The following is a 23,114-nucleotide window of genomic DNA, read 5'->3' on the forward strand; positions in this document are numbered from 1 at the left end:
TAAACAGGCGCATTGAAGTGGTTAGATGATTTGAAAAAAATCCTTGCGTTAAATTTAAATTTATTATTAAAAAGTATTAATCATTATTTTTAACAATACGATAATTTAAACAAAATGCCAAAAGAAACTTGTGTAAACTGGTAGTCACTTGGGCTCCCTAGCATGGCACCGGCGGCTACCCTTTTTCCTGTACAATGACTGGCCGAATAGCAATGCAGCTATTATAGTAGAGATCAGTGGAAAAATCATGTTACTGGCACATACAATATTCTTGGATTTGTTCTTATTGGCTTTTGCTATGTTTGGCACTAAGGAAGGGGTCCAATGGTGTATTAGTGTAAACTAGCTTGTTTACATGTCATATTTTAGTAATATAACATTTATGTATATTTTATGTGGAAGCATTTTTTAACATGTCTGTTCTGAAAGACAAGCATATTACAATTATGTGTTAAATAAGTTTAAAATCATCACTATTTCTGTTATAATAAATGTACTTCATGATGTTGAACATCACTCTATTTGTAAGATGGGGTTTGTTTTAGCAGTTTTCTGAAAAACAATTTGCATGGCAACATTTATTGCTTATGGCAAGAAAAGTTAAGATTGAGGAAGCAGCATACATAAAGATCCAGCATTATGTTGTTTATGTGGCAACTTGCCAAATCACTTTTCTCTTGTCTTAACCTTTCAGTAAGGAGTGAGAATGATTGCCACATGTGAAGCTAAATATTGCAAAGGCCCTAAGTCTCCAGCAAATCGTGGGAGTCTCCTGTAAATTGGGACGACCTACTGCACTCCCGCAAGCAAGCAAGAATCTCATGCAAAATCACCCAGCTTTCACAAATTCATAATACAGTATTTGTACGTTTTTACTATTTTTCAATTTTCTTACAGAAATCACTGACGATGGTATTACCCTGTGTAGCAAAATGAAGTTAGATGTGTTAAGTAAGCTCAAGTTAGATGTGTTAAGTAAGCTCATTTAACCAGATATCCCGGAAATGACCTCTTTTAACGTGTGACCCGATAGGGTCTTGCGCACTAAATGAAATCTAATGATAATGTGCAATCATTCATCCACACTATATAGCGTTACAACACACACTGTACATCTACCAGTAGTGGATACAGGAATTTGAAATAGAGGGGGCCCAGGGAGGGACTTTCACAGCTGGAGGGTCTATACCACTTCAGCGACAAAGCAAAATTGCTGCATAGCTACCGCGATACACGCTGTGTAATCAAGGTTGCTTTAGATTGTGGCAGTATGGGATTTTTGTAAAAAAATGTTTTCATCTAGTTTTTGAATTCTGTTAGCCTACAAATTTTTTTTGACTTCATGTGGGTAAAAATATAATTTTTTTTTCTTGAAATGTAATATAAATTATATTAATGCAAATGTTTTGCTAAACTGACCAATCGTCTATGTTTGTTTTGGTTACATGAATACAAACGAACGAAATCTATTTTATGAACCAGTCGAATAAAAAAATACTCAACGAAAAAAACGTAGTCAACGAAATGAACCAGTCGAATAATCCCAATAGGTGTCTGCATGACTTGACAGGTTGTCACCTCTGTATGTTTTAAAACAGGAATTTGATATGGTTTTCTGGATGCTCCTTCTGTTGTCAAATGATTTGATTTTACAGATTCACATAATGTCATTTGTATGAATTTTTGAATCAGGTTTTTACACACAAAACACTGATAAGAATAATAAAACTCAATTGGAAAGGCACACATTCAAATTTAGGAATTTAATCTGACAAAAAAAAGAACTATTGGTCAACTCTTCAATTAATTTAAAGCGGATTGAAAAATACAGAATTTGTTGAGAGATATAGAGGTAAAAAAGACCAATATTTATTATTTAGCAGGCACTTTTATCAATGTAGACAATAAATATTATTATTACAATGATGAGAACAGTAAAAAATAAATTGTAATTGGTTACTATAGGACATTGATACATTTTTATTTCAAAGAAATAATTGGTTGATTTTTGGACATTTTTCAATAATTTTAACAAGGCTTGTGATTGGTTGCTTTTAGGACATTGACATAAGCATTTTCAATGATCAAAGCCTTTAACACAAATGTCATAATTATAACATAGCCATAAAGAATTCATGATAAAATAAACATTACAGGTATTTATATTTATTTGATGATTAGCACAAGCAGAAAGAAAATTCCAGTAGTATAATCCCACCCCCTATTTTATGTCCGATTTTGCATACAAGCATTTCTTCGGGCAAATTTTGGTTAGCTTAGTTTAGATTATTAAACATACCATTACAAAAGGCTGTTTTTTTTTTGTGATTATTGGATTCTCTAGGTATAATCCAACATCCCAAAATCAGTATAATTTTGTGTTTAAGGGGGTGGGGTTTATAACCGAGGAACTATGGTAATGATGTGAAACACAGGATCATTTGTCTTCATTAACTGGTTACAAAACCCATCTGGTTTGTTAAGTAAGGCATTCTGTAAATGTCATTTTTTATGTAAATCTTCAGCCTCTTATTATAAATCTTGAGCCGCAACACTCTGTCTTAGATATTCACTGTAAAGCTTTTCCTGAAAGATCAATATCAAATATTTGTTGTTAATACAGTATGTTCAATGTTTATTTCCACAATTCAATAATATTATACATGTTCATAGTTTGATAATAAATGTTTTGCTTGCTTGATTGGTTAATCTGACATAAATCTTTGCATTGATTGGCTAAGTCTCATGGAAGTTTACATTTAGTTGTGACTAAGGTTTGCAGCAGTGGGTCTCTAGGATATAATGTATGGGGAGGGGGGCACAAAGATGTCCGACTGGGCCCCCCCCCCTAAATATTTATGGGTGTAACTATAGCTATAGAAGGCCGCAAAAATGGCTGGGATAGGAAAACTAGGCCTAATTTTTTTTTTTTTTTTTGGTCCAACTGCCTGACGAGCTTTGGCCGATGTGGGGGCTTCACTAAACCGATGGGGGGGGGCCCCCCTTAAGCCTTAACCCCCCGCTGGTGCTGCCACTGGTTTGCAGTTAAATTTTTCAGAGTAACTAGCATTTGATTGACCAATTCCGATCACATCTTGAAAAGTACCTACAGTTGATTGGTCAATTAACACCAACATTTTTCACTAATAATCTCTATTTTTAACTGGATAGCTAAAAGTATGGGTTGATACTTTATATAAAAAATTAAGTGTGAAAATATAAGCAGAAAAAAAACAAAAGTAAGGCCATTCAACCAATCAGAGGGCTTACCTTGGTTGCTTTCACATGTTTCTGCACATGCTCTTTCTCTTCGTTTAACACTCGCTTCTGTTTCCTGGACAAGGTTGGACGCAATCTGTAAAATTAAGATTAAGTACGTTAAAGTATCTGAGAAAAAGAAAAAAAAACAAAAAAACTGGGAATGCAGATGTACCCAATTCATGAAATTGTAAACCACATTATACATGAACTTCTTCAGTTACGTCAACACAATGAAATAACCACAATTACAATAAAAATATTATATATTTATTATGTACAGTTTGTTCCAACACAAAATAAAGAATGAATTTTTAACTAAAAATTGTATTTTGTTTTGTAACTATTATATTGTACTATTATAATTTTACCCTATATATTTTTTGTAAAATTCACATTTAGTATATAACATTACATTGTTTTTGTAATAACAATTTTGTTTGTGATGGCACAATCACAGACTATATATACATAAAAACAATTTGTTAACATACCTTGTTGAGAAGTTGGCAATGATGATAAGAAGAAATGACATGAAAAAGAGAATTCCCAAAGCATACCAATGATAATCGGACGGAATCAAATGCCAAGAACGCTCCACAGGTCCCTAGAAAAAAAAAAATAACAAAACAGAAAGCATTAACATTACATCCAACAGCAAGGGATTTACAGATTGGTTTTGGCGATGCTCACTTTCAAAATCTTGGAAATAAATCTCATGTGATTGCTCGACATTTAAAAAAAAATTAGATGCTCGCTCTCTGGGGTTCTTTGTTTAAATTCTGTTAAATAATAGGTTTATTTCTCATGTCTAACAACAACTGAAGTTTCTAAGCCTGATATGCGGTTTTGTTTATAGACGCATCACATACACCCATCCTTTAAGAAACAAGTGCTGTAGCAATAACATAGAAATCTGACTCTTTACTATGTAACATCACAATGTAACATTTCTATTACATCTAATACTATAAAGAGGGTCTGCTTTGACCTATAAAAACTTGAGCAATAAAATCTAATACTTGAATAACTTTTGTGTATTTTGAATCAGAAAATTATTCTCATCAACAACAGGTGCATAAATAAATACAGTACCATTAACTGGTAAAATTAAAATGTTTATAATTTAATTGTTGGGGTTTTAAAGATGTTATAGCTTTTAAGATTCTATTGGTATGAAATACAGTGCAGCTGGATATAACAGATCAGTAATGTTACCAAACAACTAATACCGTAGTTGTATTGATAATATAAACTAATACACCTTTATTATTTTATATACATTTTAAAGAATTTCTACTTTGTTGGCTTTGGGCAGACAAGTGATGCAATTATAAAAATTAATGATTTTTGCTGGTACACCCATGACAACCCATGTATAGCGACACAAGATTCACACCTAGCTTGAATCACGTCTGGCTCATTAGTCTAAAGACTGCCTATACATACTAGGCATACAGACAGTTCTACTATTCACCATTCACTTACCAAATACAGCTTGATAACATCTGTGGCATTTTCACCAAGGAATGAATCAATAACATCCTTTGATACACTGCTAGCAAGAAAGTTGATGAAGAGGATCAAAGGAAGGCAGAGCCCCAGTAAATTGAAAACAAATGCCTTGCCTCTTGCTCGTAAGTTATATGAATGTGCTAGCCTAGAAACAAAACATTAAACACATTTAATATTATTATATAATGAGTGAATCTTAACTACAGAAAAAGCAGTGATACAGAGCTCATTCAAATTAATGAATGAAACATTAGCACACCTAATTGCCAGTGGGGAAGGGACTGAAGTATACCATTGGATGGGCCAGTGCCCACTAATGTAACCAACCACTTTTTTACCCATTTTATCTGAAAATGTCCTTTTTTTCAATAGGCACAGGAGGTTTAGCCCAGGAGGTTTAGCCCAGGCACCAACAGAGCTCCCTTCCAGACCCTGTTGGGACAGCCACACTGAACATATATCTTCGAGCCACCACTGGTGGAAAATCTTATAAAAAATAGCACAAGACGAAAGTTATAAAACTATTCCCCAAAAAATATATATTTTAGAAAATTTTGCAGTCAACCAAGGAAAAGATGGGAACATACTCCTCCACCCAATCTGGAGGTGGTGAGGAGTAGAATGGAAGAAGTCAGAAGGGATGGAGGCAAAGAAGAAAAGATACCTAGACTTTTTAACTTACTTGTCTTTATTCAGAGATTCATCTATAAGATCTGATATCTGTTGGCAATCCTTTTCCAGAGTGTTGAGAGTATTCTGTATTGTCTGATTAATGTTCTTCTCGATCGTCTTGCACACCTCCTCAATTTGATTGACACATCGACTCTGGAATAAAAACACACCTGAATTAACCTTCCGCATACCAACATTCAAGTGCTTCAGAACATTATTAACACAATTTGCCAAGGGTTTCAGTTCATTTCATGTGTCATGTTGTTTTTGTAGGGAGTATGAGGGAATTTGGGCATATACAAATGAGCTGAGGCAGACTAAAATGTACATATCAATACAAATATACATTTTAATAGAAAAAGAAATTGAGTTTCAATTTGTCTATTTACAAATATAATAAAATATATTTTTGTTGATATGTTCTTTTTTAATTCTATACTAATCCAATAGCGACTTCTATGATGGATATATACTAGCATTATAGCATGTTGGTTATCAGTAGATAATGTTTCTAAAACTCTATACAAGAATGAAAAAAACTAATTTTAATTTATTCAGAAAATGAAAAAATCAGGAAACAAGTTGTTACATACCTTAGTAGTAGCACTGGGGTTGGGTACATAGATGGTAGGCATATCAAAGCACGTCTTATTCAGCCCCGGTCGCTTACATAACTCCTGTACAATCTGCATCATGACACGCTTAAAAAACAACATTATAAATATCATTAATACCAAATTGATTGCCAGAAAAAGTTATATATATGATATCAGTGGTAGCACTAGTGTAGGAGTACTAGGAATCCTTGTCGGGCAGATCAATGCTAAGTTTTATGTAATTTCTAACTTACAGATTGTGAAACTCAAAATATTGATTAAACAAACAAGTCTTTAAATTTACAAAGCTTTCTGGCTTTCAGTGGGAGCTCTAAAGAATTTTGAGCAACCTCTGGCCTCCATCGAGAAAATCCTCGTGCTACTATTGTATGCTATATGCAAACTTTACGAAGGAAAGTAACATAGATTAGGATGGAAAAAGCATTAATCTTTCACCCACTGCCTGATGAATGTCTAATGAACTCTCTCATTGGGAGACCAGCATATATATAAAAATATAACATGCTTAGGTTTATCATGTGTAACTTAGAGCTGCTTGTATGCATACCGCTACATGTATTCTCATAGCAGACAAAATAGAGAGATACATTAGAACCCCTCCTTTGGACACCCCTATTAAGGGGACACTGATTCAGCCACAAAAAAAAGGGAAAGTTCTTTTATCACTACAGCAGTATTCAGGAGACATCCTTATTAATATGAGTTCTACTGTAAATATTAAATACATAAAAATATAAATTATGTATTAGATATATAAATCATTAATGCATAATAAATTAATAGACACGAACTTGCATAATAGTCCATATTTTGTCAAGTTGACTATTGTCTTTGGTCTATCCTATCACTTTCTTACATTTAGTATGTTTAATGTATATCTTTGTTTATCCCTTTATTGCATAATTTAGAAAATTATTAATCTTTACAAGCATCTCTCTTTTCTCGCTTAATCTTTTCTTGGTGTGATATGTCCTTAAATTGAGTGTGTTTAAGTGTGTATAAATGGGTTGGAGAGGGAAGAGTTTATGCCTGTGTGTGTCATCATTACTATTAATATCACCATCATTATTATCATCATCATCAATTTTATCATTATCATTTATATTTATCATATCACATATGGATTTAATATGATATTAGTCAGATTTAAGATACATATTGTTTAAATAACAAAAAGTAAATGTATTAATTAAGAATTTAGATCATTAAACTAAACTAAGATAATCATAAATCATTGAATGAAACCAAGATTAATGTCAGCAAAAAAAAAAAAGAGAAAAGATAATGTGTGGCTAAAGCAATGAAAACACCGAGATCTAGAAATGTCAAAGGACAAAACATGTTGAATTGTGTAAACACAGAATATAGAGCCTTTAAAATGTTCATTTCATGCCATGTGATTTTATGTGCAAACACCTCTTCATAAAGAGACAAAAAAAATCCAAAATAAGCATCTTTAATGAGTTGACCTTTTCCAATATGCCAGACACATTTATCATATCCATTCAATTGATTACAAATAGATTGATAATGATTATCAAAACTGTTTTCATATTTCTATAAATATTATTGTAGAGTTCAATTTACACAATACAAAATCAGTTGAAATATTTTGAATCATATCCATCCCCTTTAAAGATGTATTGTCTGCTAAAAATTACATAAAATCATAAAAAATAATTTTGAAATTATCTTGCTCATTGCAGTAAAGCCCTCTCCCACCTAGGTTGATTTCATCCAAGAGTTGCATGAGTTCTACGAGTTGAAAACGCGTGAATTAATTCATTTCAGAAAGGACCTCTATACGAGTGAGGTACGACCTTATGGAGTTGGTTACAAGTTATATACAAATTATACCGACCGCAGCACCGAGTTTACTATGAGCTTAACAAGATTATTACAAGCATAACAAGTTTGTACCGTATTAGATACGAGTTTAGGTACGAGCATTTCGATTACAAAACCGACAAGTATTTCGAATAGTGTACAAGTTAGGTAGGAGTATCCCAGGAACACTACGAGTTACCTACGAGTCCTTTGAGTTTACTACGATTTTTCAACTCGCAGTACTACTTTTGAACAAAATTAGCGCCACAAGTTCAGAGCTTCTATGAGTTGGTAAGAGTTCTCCCTAAGCTTACTGAATGAGTTTTTGTCGAGTTTGCTGAGTTAGCAACTCGGCAAACTCTTCTAACTTGTATGCTGAAAAAACCATAGTGGGAGAGGGGCTTAACATACAAATTACTAACCTGGAGCATAGGAATGATTGAATTTTAAAAATGTATACACTGATTTGTATATTGGATGTGATAACGATAATACAGTACTGTAAAACACTTTCAGTGACTGAAAATTTTTATATAATTTTTTGTTATAAAATTATAGGTAAATATATTTTCAAATACACTAATTTTTATGTTTTTAAAAGCAGATAATTTTTATGTTACTTCAAAATGAGCAAGGTAATTTTAAAAATGTTCTTTTTTTATGATTTTTTTTGGACAGTACATCTTTAATACGTAACATCGAATATATTTTACCAGCTCATGTAGATTATTATGTTTACATCTCTTATTCTTAATTACTTTTATAGAAATAAGATTTTTTTCTAAATCACAAACAGAGAGTCTACAGAAAAGAAAGATTGAGAATGATCTTAGTGAATGGAGGCATGTCACTGGTCATGCCTGTTAAGGGCTCTTCTTCTTTATCATCTTCATCTTTATCGATTTCTTAATGTCAATTTTCTTCAGGGTTCTTCTTGGAGTTAAGCAAATCACTAAGCACCTTTACTTTGATCTAATGACTGTGCCATTAGCACTCATTAATCACTAATAACACATATTTCTTTCATCTCATATTAGAACGCAATACCAATTGACATCATATACGATACCTCAAAAATATTACTAAGGAATACTCTCGCACCTTGTTCCATACTGAACAATAATGACATAAGTATCAATGTTTTATGAATTAGTATGCTGTTAATAAGCATAATTGATTTAACAGAATTTAATATCTGAGAATATCCCTTAGAGACATGCACATATCTTTAAAATGATAAGAAGGTTTTAAGAAATGGAATTTAAAAACTACAAGTAGGAGAAACCTGTTTAATAGGGTACAGTATATCCATGGCCATTTATGTCTACACAATACCCAATGCTTAGCAACTTATGATCATCAGAGATAACAACACTTACATAATCATTATTTTACACAATAAATAAATAAATAAATAAATAAATAAATAAATAAATAAATAAATAAATTTCATAATGCCCTGTACATAAACAAAAAGAAAAGCCCTTCCTACTTACTAAAACTTAAGGAGAAATGTTGCAGGCACCAAGAATTGCAAGGTTCTCATTGTGAGATCTAGGAGGAGCCACCCAGAATCTAAGGCCTTTTAGGTAGTTGTACAAACTGAATACATTTTTGATCACTTTTTTTACCTAAAGCCACTTTTCAAGCTACAACTTATAAGATACAATAACCAAGGATATTAGCAATTATACCAACCAAAACGGGGGAAAAAATTAGGCCTAGGCTTCCAAATGCATGGGCAACAAATCATTTGTTTTTGCCTATATTATACATTGCCAGCATTGCTTATACCATATAAGAGAAATGAAATATTAGATGAGTTAAAATTATGAAATAAAGAAAAGCATTTAAAAATTGCCCGTATTTCATCAAATGTGAAATTTGATCCGTCATACATAAATTACTGATGACAAGCATCAATTGAGACTTGTTTAGTCTTAAATATTGTTGATCAGAATCATGACAAATTTAATGGTTCATACACAGCTACACATTCCATGTTTTTAATTACATGTGCGAATTATTGAAATGTACTATTCTGAGATTTGATTGGTCCTCACCTGTCGGTCATTTTCCGGCCCAGCCTCGTCGGCTTTGCTCAAGAAGAATCGCATTCGATCACTGTGCTTCTCATTAAGTTTCTCGACGATGTTCAATGTACGTTTACACAGTGCTTGACCAATTGGATCGAAGAACACGAATATCAAGTCAGCCAAGTTGCCTATGTAAGGAGATATGACAATTGAAGACATTTTGGAGACCTATTAAGAGACCTACGGAGCTAAATGGTACAATTTAACCAATATCGAGGAAGTTATTAAAATTATGAAGATAAGAGAGTAAACATTTTACTTCCTATGCTATAATGAGACAAACGAAACACTTTAAAAAATGTAATAATAATATTCTGTCATTCTTGACAAATAAAAATCAGAAAGAATCCTACAAGAAAGGTAGCAGCAATTTATTAATTCTTTGCATAAAAATGAAAATTGATCATGTTTGAGTGCAACCAATAAGGAAAGAATATAATGAAACTACTTTTAAACATTCACTGATAAATGTACATATTATATACATATTATATATAATAAATATTATATTTATATATATCATATGTAAAACTATTTATCTCGGTACACTCTGCCATGTGGCCATGCATTTTGTATTGGCTTTTCTAATGCAAATAACATAGTAATGGATGTAATATATAATATTAATACTAACTGTATTACTAACCTAACCACAAAATAGACTTATCCACGTCAAACGGATACTTCATGTCTCCATCGACGAGTCCTGGAGTGTCAACAAACGTCACCAGTGAGAATTTCTTCTGTTTTGAGGTTGTTATCTCTGTGTTCAAGTATTCCACAACTCCTATTGATAAATAAACTTACACTAATTAACTTTATTATTTCATTCACATCACATATTTATGAACCATTCATACATATTTAAATTAGTTATTTAATTAATGATTAATTAATGATTATGATGATAATAAAGATGATGATGGTGAAGATAGTGATAAGGAAGATTAAATAACGATGATGATGATAATGATAGGAATATTAGTGATGATGACAATAATGATGATGATGAGGATAAGAACGAAGATGATGTTGATGATAATGATAAGAATGGTGATGGTAAGGATGATGAATGCAATGGTGTGGATGGTGATGACAGTATGATAAGATGATAAGGATGATGATTTGGGTTGTAGCTATAATAGAAATGTTTAATTCAGAATTTCAGGTTACAATTAACAAAATCTGTTGAATCAAAAGGTAATGTTTACTCAATTAACAGCAATTAAAACTATAAATTTATCAATGGAAATTTATATACCGGTATATTCAGGATTAAAAAAAAAATACACTTATTTCCAAGAAAGTATTGTAAGACAGACCTCATTGCAAAAAATTAAACAAACATAAATTCACATTTGAGACAAAACATCATAAAAGAAAATGAAAACAGATTGGCTTATTGTAAGTTCATTACTCAAGCAAAGAAATACTGTACATACTGTATTATGATCCGATATCTAACATATTATTATCAAAATGAATGTCTTGCGTCACTAAATGCAGAGAATAAACACAGCCATGAAATTACGTCATTAGTCATGTGACCACTGTCTCACAAACACTTTCATCAAGCTCCTCTAATCCAGCTACATCCCATGTCAAGATTTGGTCATCTAGATTTTATCAACAAATGTTCATATTGAGACTTGTTACAAAGAGTTTGTAGATCTGTTTACAGTTTCCTGGTACAACAGCTTAGAATCTCAATGGGACAGTACCATTAAAGTATTGCATTTTCCACCACCATCATTGTCACCATCATAACAACATTGAGTGGATCATGGTGGTGGTTATTTCATCTAATTTCTCTTTGATCATTGTGGTGATCAATTTCACTAAGGTTATGGATTTAAACACGAATAATACTATGACCTTTATGGGATAACAAAACAAAAATCAAAATTTATTAACTAATGAGTTATTTACATTCTAATTAATAAGCTACTTTCTGTTGGATGTGAACTGAATGACGAACATTGAAAAGTTGTCAAAGACATTGTTGTTGTTTTCCAAGCTGTAGCACTAATACAAGTTGTAGCACAAGTTGTAGCACTGTTGTTTATACTTTTGTTTTCCAAGCTGTACTATTCTTTTGACATCATTGTTGTTGTAGCACTGTTCGTCTGACATTGTTCTTGTAGCAAGCTGTAGAACGTTTGTATGACACATTATTGTCATTATAGCATGCTCTAGATAGCACTGTTTGTCTGACATTCTTGTTCTTGTAGCAAGCTTTAGCACGTTTGTCTAACATTGTTGTCCTTATAGCATGCTCTATGTAGTTCTGATATTGTCTTAGTACCAAGTTGTAGCATAGTTCAGCTGACATTGTTATGTTCCAAGCTGTAGCACTGTTCGTCTGATCATTACTACACCACTACATCATGCTGCATTCAATTGATTCGACAATGCAGCACAAGATAGTAGCGTAGCACAGACCAAGTTCCATGCTACCATCCACAAAGTAGTTAAGAACGAACATCAAAGATATTAAGCATTACCAACTGACTCTCTGAATAACGATCCATTTGAATAAGTCCTTTATATCCATGGTTTATATTACTAGTTGTATTGTTGATTATTATATTGATTAGTCAATGCTGAGTATAGTACTTAAATTTGTCAATCATTATCAAAACTCAAACTTGAGTTATCAGCAACACATCAGATAACCAAGGCCTACATCAAGAATTTGATATCTCATTTCCTGACTTTGAGATATATTTATGGTACTTAAATACAATTCATATCTTATTTGATGTAGGAGAGAATACAATGAATCTAATCTATCAGACTGGAATAAGATTTGTTATGCAATGTCTTGCATTTTCTGCTTAACTGTATGCAGCATATTTTATGAAGTATACCTATCGTTATAAAATGTTTACATCACAACAACCAATGTATTTCAAATTTCAAATTACATCGCTGCAGTCAGTAAAACAGATTAGAAAAATGAATAAATTACTTACTGAAATCTGGCCATTATTTTCACTAGATTATCCTAGTCATTGAATTTACATCCATATTGGAAACGCGTTTTCACAAAATCATATTCGGCTGCTGTCTTTATAAAGAGCATCTGCTTTGCGACCATGTTCATAGTGTTGGTCGCTCATGGTTCAGTGATGCACTGATCCAAAATATCATGTGAGTTCACTTCTAGCTTTAAGTATGCTGAGAAATTTATAAACACAATATGTTGAGAAGATCCCTGACTGTCAATGGCTTTCATTCTTTTCTGTATAACTAATTTATCAAATATAGTTTTCTATTAATGAAATTTATTATAATTCTTTCTCATTTAATTTTGAGTAGAATTTCTAAGACATAGATGTTTTTTAATGCAAAAATATTTCTTTTAAATCGTTTAATAATATGAGTTTTAATGGACTATATTACATTTCAATGTATATTTCACATGAGGCCAAAATTAAACTAAAAAATAACATTTAATAATTATAAAGAGTTAGAATTATTAAATAAACAGCGTACCTCATATGGTTGTATTTTGTAATTATGCTATAAATAATAAAATGCTAGAAATATTGAAAAACTAACCTTTGTTAGTGAAAAGCTTAGAATGTGTGAGGCACAGGTTGGGAGATCCTTAAATGATGCTTACAATGTGGATAATTATATACAACAAGCAAGAAGATATGAGAAATGAACTGCCAGAGGGATTATGCTATGAAATTGCTAGACAGATACACTAATCATAACAAGATCATTTGTAAAACTAGTGTACGTTGTATTATTCATCGTGTATGTTTACAACTACTATTTATTATTATTGTTATGAGCTGTCACATGCATGGATAGGCATTATATGTAATATGATAAATGAACATTTGTAAAGGAAATATGTTAATGATTATACTGTATGTAAATATACACTACTATGTAACATGGTCTAAATGTTATATGAATATTCATTATTATATTATATGTTATATAAATAAAAGAGAAAACACATAATGTGAACACGGTGTATGTCAACATATAGGCCTACATTATTGAAATAACTATTAGGCTTATGTAATTTACATCATCATGGGATCAGACACATAATATAGCTACTCTCTAGATGAGTAGTATCCCATAATGTTGTAGCTACATTAGTAAACAATGCATTAGCATTACAACCACTTATATTCCTAGGTTGAAAGATACACCATGGATATGGCCAGCTTTTACTTAAGTTTCAATCTTAAATTTGGAAGCCAAATCTTAACCTCCTCACCAAAAAATTGTGCTTTTGGTTGTAAATAAACTTAATAATATTGTATGAACTATAAGCATAAAGTATTAAATTGTTCTTAAAAGGTGTTTCTACTATAAGTCCAGATAGAAACATTGGTTAGTCACCAGCCTAAGGTCACAGGTCAGACTTACCAACTAGTGAATCCATTGATGTTGACCAATGAGTAGGTGAAATATTTATTTACCATTTAATGTAAAATATTTTATTATTTTTTTTGGTGGTTGGTGCAGTGATTCCGTTTTTGGCTCTCAATTTTGAGGTCAGGGCTTAAACCCTGACTGAAGTTTCCTGGTGTCCTTGGGCAAGGCACTTTCATTATGTTTGCCCTCTTCACCCAGGGGTATAAATGGGTACCTAGTAGATGTTGTGGCATTGAATATGTCTCTGCACCAAGTTGCCACATTAAAACAGGTATAATCCCTAGGGACTCTCTATGGAGTGGAGAATTAAGGTTGGACTTTGTGCCAGTTTGCCAAATTATAAATCCAATGACAAATGTCAGGAGCGGATCCAGGATTTTAATGACCTTTAAGTTCTTTAAAATTCAAGGTTTTTCCTTTTCCCCCTCTTGAAAAAGGTGGGTAATTTATCTCATTCTTAGGCCTATACTTAGAGAAAAAAATAGCCAATATATTATTATATTCCAACAATAGTAAGTAGTTGGATACTTAGTCTTTCTTCCATGGTTTGATGAACCGATAGGCTTGAAGAACGCACTTTCGTACATAAATTATTGACGTCGAACAAAAAACAGTGTTTTTAATTGTAATTAATTGAAGGCTAGTTGGGCTAAGCTTAGTTTGTCCGATCTGCCAACCTATTCCAAGGTAGGTAAGCATGCATTTTGTAAGCCAGGACCTAGTAGTATTTTGTTACATTTCTTCAGAGGGGGGGTTTGTCCAAACCCCCTGAACCCACCCTGGATCCGCCACTGAGTTGCAAGCACTTTGAAACTTGACTTGTATAGATGCTAAATCATAACATTATTATATTATCATTACAGTATTTGTTTTTATTTTATATTTTTTTGTTCTTTTGTTAACAGTTCATCACTCCTTAACTTCAGAGGGAACCATGCTTTATTTGAAACTTGGGGGGTGGAGTCTACGTTATGAGAAAAAATCCTAGTGTCAAAGGATTTGGACCCAGGGACCCTATAATTCAAAAGCAAACATCTTAATTACCAAGCTACAGTCTCTCAATCGATTATAAGTTTATGGATATTTGGTAAATACTGTTGATACATGCTACTCATTAATGTTGTTGTAATGGCAATGTATCTACACATTGGATTTTAATGTATTGCTAATGCATGTATTCACAAATGTGTTAATGTTTATGATATGTGTTAAATTGCCATGCATAATAATAAAATGATGCATGTGTACCTGATAAGCTAGTGGGTGTGTGCATGGCCATGTTTCTGTTTTCTTCCTTCGTGTATGTTATTGATGTACAGTATGCTATCTCACACTATATTCTTACCTCCTTGATATTACACTACTAAATTAATTTCTCACACCATACAGTTATTCAATTAAATAGTTTTAAAAAATAGTTATTCAATTAAATAATTTTTTTAAATAGTTACTCAATTAAATAGTTTTTTTAAAGTAGTTATTTAATTAAATAGTTCTTTTTTACAGTTTCTTTTTATTGTCTTAGCACTGCATGTCCTTATCATACAATATTTCTTCAAAACACCCAGTTATTGATATGTTAGACATTAATTCCATCTGTGCGTGCCAAAACCACATGAAACTACACTTCACCGGGCAGCTGATGCACATAAGACGTGGACACATCAGCACACCAGTGAAGCGTGGTAACACGAAGTATAAGAGCAAAAACAAAACAACTCCAAGCAACTGATGTGGTAAGATGTTGGTAGGCATCACCTCTCAGGAAAATATTAAAAATACTAATAGATGCTGCATACTGTATAATACAATGGTATAAAGATATCTATATAACTTTTTGAATAACAAATATGGGTGGGAAGCTTGACATGGAGAAGGGGAGGGCATAAGAGATGATATTGTAGCAGTGGGATAAATTAGAGCAGTGTTCTGCAAAATGTTTACTTTATGGCCTACTTGAGATTCTAGGCATCAAGCCTAGGCCCAGTGGTGCCAAACTTGGCAAGAGGTTCCGACATGAAAATTACCTCCATGTTCTTAATAATTTGACATCATTATCTGTTCATTAGTGACAACAAATTTGTATAAACTGAGTATAGTGTTCGCTATACCTTGAAGCAGTTTTGTAAAAACAAATCTTCAAATTTTTTTCCTGAGCTACTTCACGGCCCCAAAATATGTTTTGTGGCCCAAAATTAGGCCGGGCCCATAGCTGGAAGACCGTTGGATTAGAGGGTGTCAACTCAATGCAGTTACCTTCACTTATAACATTATAGGACACAAGTATTTTTCACACTTGGCTTATTTATACCTATTATTCTGGAAAGTAAAACAATGTTTGGTACGGTATTTCTTAGGACCTTCACTAGTTGACATTACCATAAAACCTCGAATTGAAGCCCTGGGCTTCTTTTCTTTACGAACTTTGGATGGGCTTCTTTTGCAAAGTAAAGAGGGAGGCTTCTTTTCAAAATGAATGCTGTAAATTTTGTGAATTTGTACTGCAAAATAATAAAAGGGCACTCTAACATCAGTCAGTATCATGGAGTGTATTTAACTGGCATTGAATCACCTAAACTACTGTATAAACCAAGCTTGTATTTAATTTATTTTGTTTTCTGAAATTCATGTACAGTATTGACATAATTTCATCTGTTAATTGTGACATATGTTGGTGATTCTGCTCTATTTATAAGTAGCAAAAAAAATTCTTAATATGCCCATGAAAAATTGAAGTATCTTACATGGCTTAAAAATTAAATGAAACTATAACCAAATACTTTGTAACTATTATGGTATAAATAAAATATGCATTGAATATATTTGTTAATAACATAGAACAGTAATTATAAGGAATTTAAATTTAATGCAACTAAGAACAGCCAAATGCTTATGAATATGTATATCAAAGCTTCATGAATATTTATATCAAAATGCATATTTATAACTTTGAAAGTACTGGTGTGTTTGTATAAAAAAGAACAAATGAAAACAGGGGAAAAATAGAAAAAAAAACTATGCAAACAAATTCCAGGTTATTTACTTGACCTGAAAGACAATATTGATGGTGGTATTAAACTAGGATTTTTAATGAGGAAAGCTTAAAAATTAATGGACAAATCTTGGCAGCTTAGATTATAAATTCAATGTTAGGTCAACAAATTGGATAAAATCAATCTTGAATATAAATTCCTAGAATAATTTTACATTTATATTATCAGAGTATGAACAACCAGAAGCGTAAGACGAATGGTAACACAGAGTAATTTTAATAAGCTAAAAATTGGAAAAACACTTACCATCGATCTTTGCCAGTTCCTTAAAGTGGGGATATAGGTGCAAGGTAGCATTGCCCTACAAAGAAAATTATTATACCATGAACAGGTAAGTAAAATAAGGTACGGGTAAAGGTAGCATGGTACAGGTAAAGAAAATGTGGCACGGGTACACAACAAAGTTGGTACAAGTAAGCAATTGCGGTATGTAAGTAAAGTGCAATACAGGTTAGAAAAGGGCGGCACAGGTAAGAAAAGTGTGGCACAGGTAAGGAAAATGCTACACAAGTAAATGAAATGCGGCACAGGTAAGAAAAATGTGGTACAGGTAAGCAAAGTACAGTACAGCTAAGCAAAGTGTGGCGCATTTAAGCAAAATGCTGCACAGCTATGGTAAGCAAAGTGTGGCATAGGTAAGCAAAATGCGGTACAGCTAAGAAAAATGAGGCACAGGTTAGGAAAATGTGGCGCAGATAAAGAAAATGTGGTACAGGTAAGAAAAATGCAGTAAAGTTAAGCAAAATGTGGTACTGGTAATGCAACGTATGTACCTGTACAGATAAGTATAACAGGTACGTAAAGTTCTGTACAGCTTTCTCGTTTGTTTGTGAACCTTGTTCATTTGTATTTCTTGCTATTGCCTCTCTTCATCTTAATAGTCTGAAATCGCATGCACTAATGAATTCACAACAGGTCATGTGCAGATATTCCATTATACTTAATAGGGAAGTTTGTATTACTCAGAATTATTAATGTATTTAAAAAATATAGGTAATCTATTACACGAGTAATTTAAAACAATTTTATTTTATTGAATTAGGAAAAATATTACTTGCATATCAATTTATTGAACGAAATGGGTCATTTAGGTTTATTTCACAGTTTGTTAAAAAAGCAAGAAATCACATAAAAGCACTAATGAAGACATACAATTTGGTTTGTCTTGAAAATGAAAGGATAATTAAATAAATTTTAAGACAAAATAAAAAGACCCATTTTTTTAAATTGATCGTACACGGCAATACGACATAGGTTTATCAATAATCTGTCAAAACATCCCTAATTACAAAAATGGATTTTACCCAGGTAAGACATCCTTGAATGCTGTATCTGAAGCTCAGAGATCAATAAACATCTGTTAATCCACAAGGCCACTTAATTAATCTAACTCATTTGAATGTCCATACTAATGGTCTATGTCCCTGGACATTCAATGACCAAGCAACTGGACATTGCTTATTGTATACTTTAATTTAGTCTGGTGTCCTTCCATAAAAGTTACGCATGCGTATAGATATGATAAACCTCATGAACTGCCATCATCTAGTTAAGGTGCTGGTTGGGTTATTATGTGCTTGGCCTTCCATGGACAAATACTTGGACTGCTCAAGGACCTAGGACAAACCCAGTTAAGTGGACACTAGTACTAACTAATGGACACTCCTATTTTTCTGGACACTGGCTGCTAACACTAATGGACAATTCAAATTCATCTTGGCCAGTCACACTTGTTAAGGAGAAATATCAATTTAATATGACATTAGTTTAATAGTTTTCCTTTTGACAATAATTAAAGACTATTCTTAATTGGTAAAAGAATCTAAAATTAATTTGGAAAAGTAGATAAATGTTAGAAAAAATTTAGGGTGAGTTTTAACAAATAGATATTTTTCATTCATAAGTATCCAATTGTGCTGGGTACTTAATATTTGGACACTAGCTACTAACTAAATAGACACGCCTATTTTTCTAGACCCTGGCTGCTAACACTAATGGACAATTCAAATTCATCTTTGCCATAGTCATACTTGTTAAAGAGAAATATCAATTTAATATGACATTAGTTTAATAGTTTCCCTTTTAAAAATAATTAAATACCATTCTTAATTGGTAAAAAAGAAACTAAAATTAATTTGAAAAAGTAGATAAATGTTAGAAAAACTTTAGGGTGAGTTTTAACAAACAGAGATATTTTTCATTCATAAGTATTCAATTGTGCTGTGCATTTAATCTTTAACTGGTTCTAATGTGAATTATTAGTTCACTAGACTGTGAAGTAATTGATAGAGACAGGTCAGGTTGTTAGGTGGTGACTTATGGTAGTAAGTAACCACATTTCACCCTCTTAATTGGACAATTGACAGTAATGTAAAATTAACAACTACTTTAGTTGTAACAGTTTTAAAGTGATTTACAACTTTCACTTTACATTTGTAATCAAAGAATGGAGTGGAACGTTAATATGTAATATTCTGAAAGGGAAGATAGAAAGGGAAGCCATGAAGAGTAAAACCAAGGAAGATATGGTTTGATAACATTAAAAAATGGTTAAACATAAGAAAACATGGAGAAATATAAAAAGAATGGCTGAGTCTTGCAAGCAGTGGCGACACATGACAGCCAACCTTCGAATCGAAGATGGCACTACTTGATGATGAATCAGAGTTAAAATCATTGTACTATAAGTATATAACCAGTACACTAACAATTTCAGATTATACTGTACTACAGTGGCGGGGCAGCAGGGGTTAAGTTCCCCACCGGACAGGTCATTGGACAGAGCTCGTCGGGCAGTCTGACTAAAAAAAACATAAAAATATGCCCACACCAAGCCACATGTCTGTCACAGTCTGAGAGTGCCATTTCTGGCTATCTAGAGGTTCCCATTTTTAAAAAAAATCTTATTTAACTTGAGCTTGTAGGCCCCCAACTTGGGCCTACAAGCTCAAGTCCCCCTGGTGGACACCAACCCCCCCCCCCCCCCCAGAAAATATATCTTAGAGCCACCACTGCTGTACTACAGTACAGTATATAAAAACTCTGTCTTCATGTGGGGAAGGCATATGTATGGTTTTTTCCTGATGAGAAACAGTTTAATTTTTTATTGGCCTGATATTACAAAGGGGTGATTCAAAAATAACATACAACTGATTACTTTTGAATTTTAATTCACATCCAACTGGCCAGCAACAAGATGAAAGCTATCATTCCCAATGCCTCTTTTTTTACTATAGAATGTTTTATTACTACAACCTTGTATAATGTCCCTCAAGAGACACAGTGTTTTATGATTGATTGATATTGTTATATTGTATAATATGTTGTTATTAATTTAATAAATTTTGAGTTGGAAAGTCATCCGTACACATATTATTCAAAATAAATTAATAAAAGTTCTGAAACTGACACTGTACAGTTGTTGTTATTATTTTGAAGATCAATGATATGGTACGGAAAAGTTGTGACAACTGAATCAATAATACTGAATTTGGAAGCCGAGTTTTATTCTTGTACTACAGTACTGGCATGTACAGGCACCCCTCATATACTGATTAAACTATAGTTAGCATTGGAATTATAATCATACTCATTGCATTTCTAATAAACATTTCCTATGTCTTTTTTGTGTACATCATTTATAATTTGTGTACATCAGTTATAATTGGATTAGCTCAAGTGCAATAAATAATAATAATAATAATTGAAATTGAGAATAATAATAAATAATATTTTTTAATTTTAATACATAATTCAATTGTACATAAATCAGAAATTTTAAATAATATTGCTTTTAATTCAATGTATTTTTATATTTTCTACTTGTATTTCTAATGTATTTTTTGTAATTTTATTGTAATTCTGTTTTTAACACCATTAGTCTCCAATTCAATTTTATATTGACTTTTGCTTTGTGAATTTTTGTACCTGTTCTCCTTTTTGTGATTTGAATTTGAATAAATAAACCTGAACCACATTTAACCATGTACGAGGTTGATCAACTTATTCATTGTTTTATTATGATGGCTTAGCCCTGGATGAGCAGAACATGGATGGAGCCACTCACACGATCTTTCATTTAAAAGATGAATTCATTTTCATTTCATGAAATTGTCCAAAAAATCATTAATTAAAAATCTACATCCTTTTCTAAATACCAGATAATATCTATACCATTGTTTGAAATATATAGTACTTTCAGAAAAGTAATTAAGGTCATTACAGAGTAAATGCCAATAGCACAGTGTAAAAATACCTGATGCTTTTCCCATTTATGTACAGTATTACCAGCAACTAAAATAATACCACCACACTGAATGTCAGTCAGAGGAGAGATAAATTTCAGAATTAGCCAATGAAACATGACTTTACTTACTACCAATAACACAGCTTCACTTGGCAACACCACACATGCAAACATGAATTATAGATGCAATTTGCATCTCTACATTGCTTCTTAATATCAGCAAAACATGAACTTGTATTTATAAGTTTACAAAAATATCTCCTGGAATTGATGATTTGATCAATAGAATATATGATTTGACAGAATTGATGATTTGATTTGACAATTACTGATATACACTGAAAAAAGAAGTATGAACCACAAACTAGATTCATAGAGAATGCAACAACTCTAGCACTTGAAAATAGTGCATAGTAATTCAATAACTTTATGATTGTTAATAAATACGGATGATAAATATTTTAATATGAATAATATTGTGTATCGAAAATTCCATCTGGCAACAAAACTAGACTAAATATTATTAATAATAAAACTATTATCAAATAGATCATCTCTTACCTCAATTAATTTGTGTAAATTTGTTGACAAGTAAGCTTTTCATTGAATTTGGGTGGAGCATCGATTCTGTATGCACCAGTGTCGCCGGCTACTCAGCTACTAATTTAAATCCAACTGTTGCAAGAGCTCTACACAGCTTTTTACTCAACAACCTTGATGAATATTCATAAGCTTAAAAGACCTCCATTTGAAGAGCAATGTCTGATGGTCATCTGTTGTTTGCCTAACTTAAACCTTCTTACTTTACTGATAAGTACTATTTGTCCAGTTTGCCATGAACCTCATAAACCTTGGTGCCAAGGTGCTGTTCCCAAGAGCAAACTGACTGCCCCTGACCAATTGGCCTACAGGCCTTGAAGACTGACCACAAAGAAACTCAACACATCATTCTACACCTAGATATACTAATGAGTACTAGTGGAAGGAGACGAGGGAGGGGGAACTGATCATATTACTAAAATAACTCTAATATATTGCACTATCACATTATAAGATACACTAACACTTTCACAAACTTCTTGACCAATCAGATTCCTTCTGAGAGAATGGTAACATAGATAAACTAAATATAGTCTAGTTGCATTTTGACCAGTCAGCTTACTTTTACACATCGATAGCTGAAGCCATCTTGGAAATATCAGTGTAAAATGAATTTGAAAAGATTTCACTTAGTTTATATGAAACAATGTTAATCACATCTTTAGTACAGAAATTTAGAAAAGAACTACAGTATCACATACAAATCAATTTCAATTTCATTTGAAAACAAGAAATTTGTTTTTTATGTATAATTTTTTAAAAAGACACCAATGTAAAACAATCTAATTCAATCTAAACTTATGAGGTATGGCTATGCCTTAAT

The 23,114-nt window shown here is 32.2% G+C and overlaps 1 protein-coding gene across 1 annotated transcript in view; it reads right to left on the minus strand.

Annotated features, from left to right (window-relative positions):
- Window positions 1-1,747: 1,747 nt before the first annotated feature.
- LOC117121903 overlaps window positions 1,748-23,114 on the minus strand; it is a 55,964-nt gene continuing 34,597 nt past the window's right edge. Inside the window, exons 5-14 of the mRNA XM_033267299.1 lie at window positions 18,219-18,312; window positions 17,692-17,746; window positions 10,632-10,772; window positions 9,953-10,113; window positions 6,039-6,146; window positions 5,456-5,598; window positions 4,747-4,918; window positions 3,753-3,865; window positions 3,271-3,355; window positions 1,748-2,586 (exon numbers count right to left, since the gene is read on the minus strand). Of these exons, the coding sequence (XP_033123190.1) occupies window positions 2,533-2,586; window positions 3,271-3,355; window positions 3,753-3,865; window positions 4,747-4,918; window positions 5,456-5,598; window positions 6,039-6,146; window positions 9,953-10,113; window positions 10,632-10,772; window positions 17,692-17,746; window positions 18,219-18,312 (1,126 nt within the window). The 3' untranslated portion in view covers window positions 1,748-2,532. The remainder of the gene's footprint in view (window positions 2,587-3,270; window positions 3,356-3,752; window positions 3,866-4,746; window positions 4,919-5,455; window positions 5,599-6,038; window positions 6,147-9,952; window positions 10,114-10,631; window positions 10,773-17,691; window positions 17,747-18,218; window positions 18,313-23,114) is intronic.

This window comes from Anneissia japonica, unplaced genomic scaffold (assembly GCF_011630105.1).
Source record: "Anneissia japonica isolate Jap-2015-1 unplaced genomic scaffold, ASM1163010v1 scaffold352_len1594369_cov220, whole genome shotgun sequence".
NCBI classification, from domain to species: domain Eukaryota; kingdom Metazoa; phylum Echinodermata; class Crinoidea; order Comatulida; family Comatulidae; genus Anneissia; species Anneissia japonica.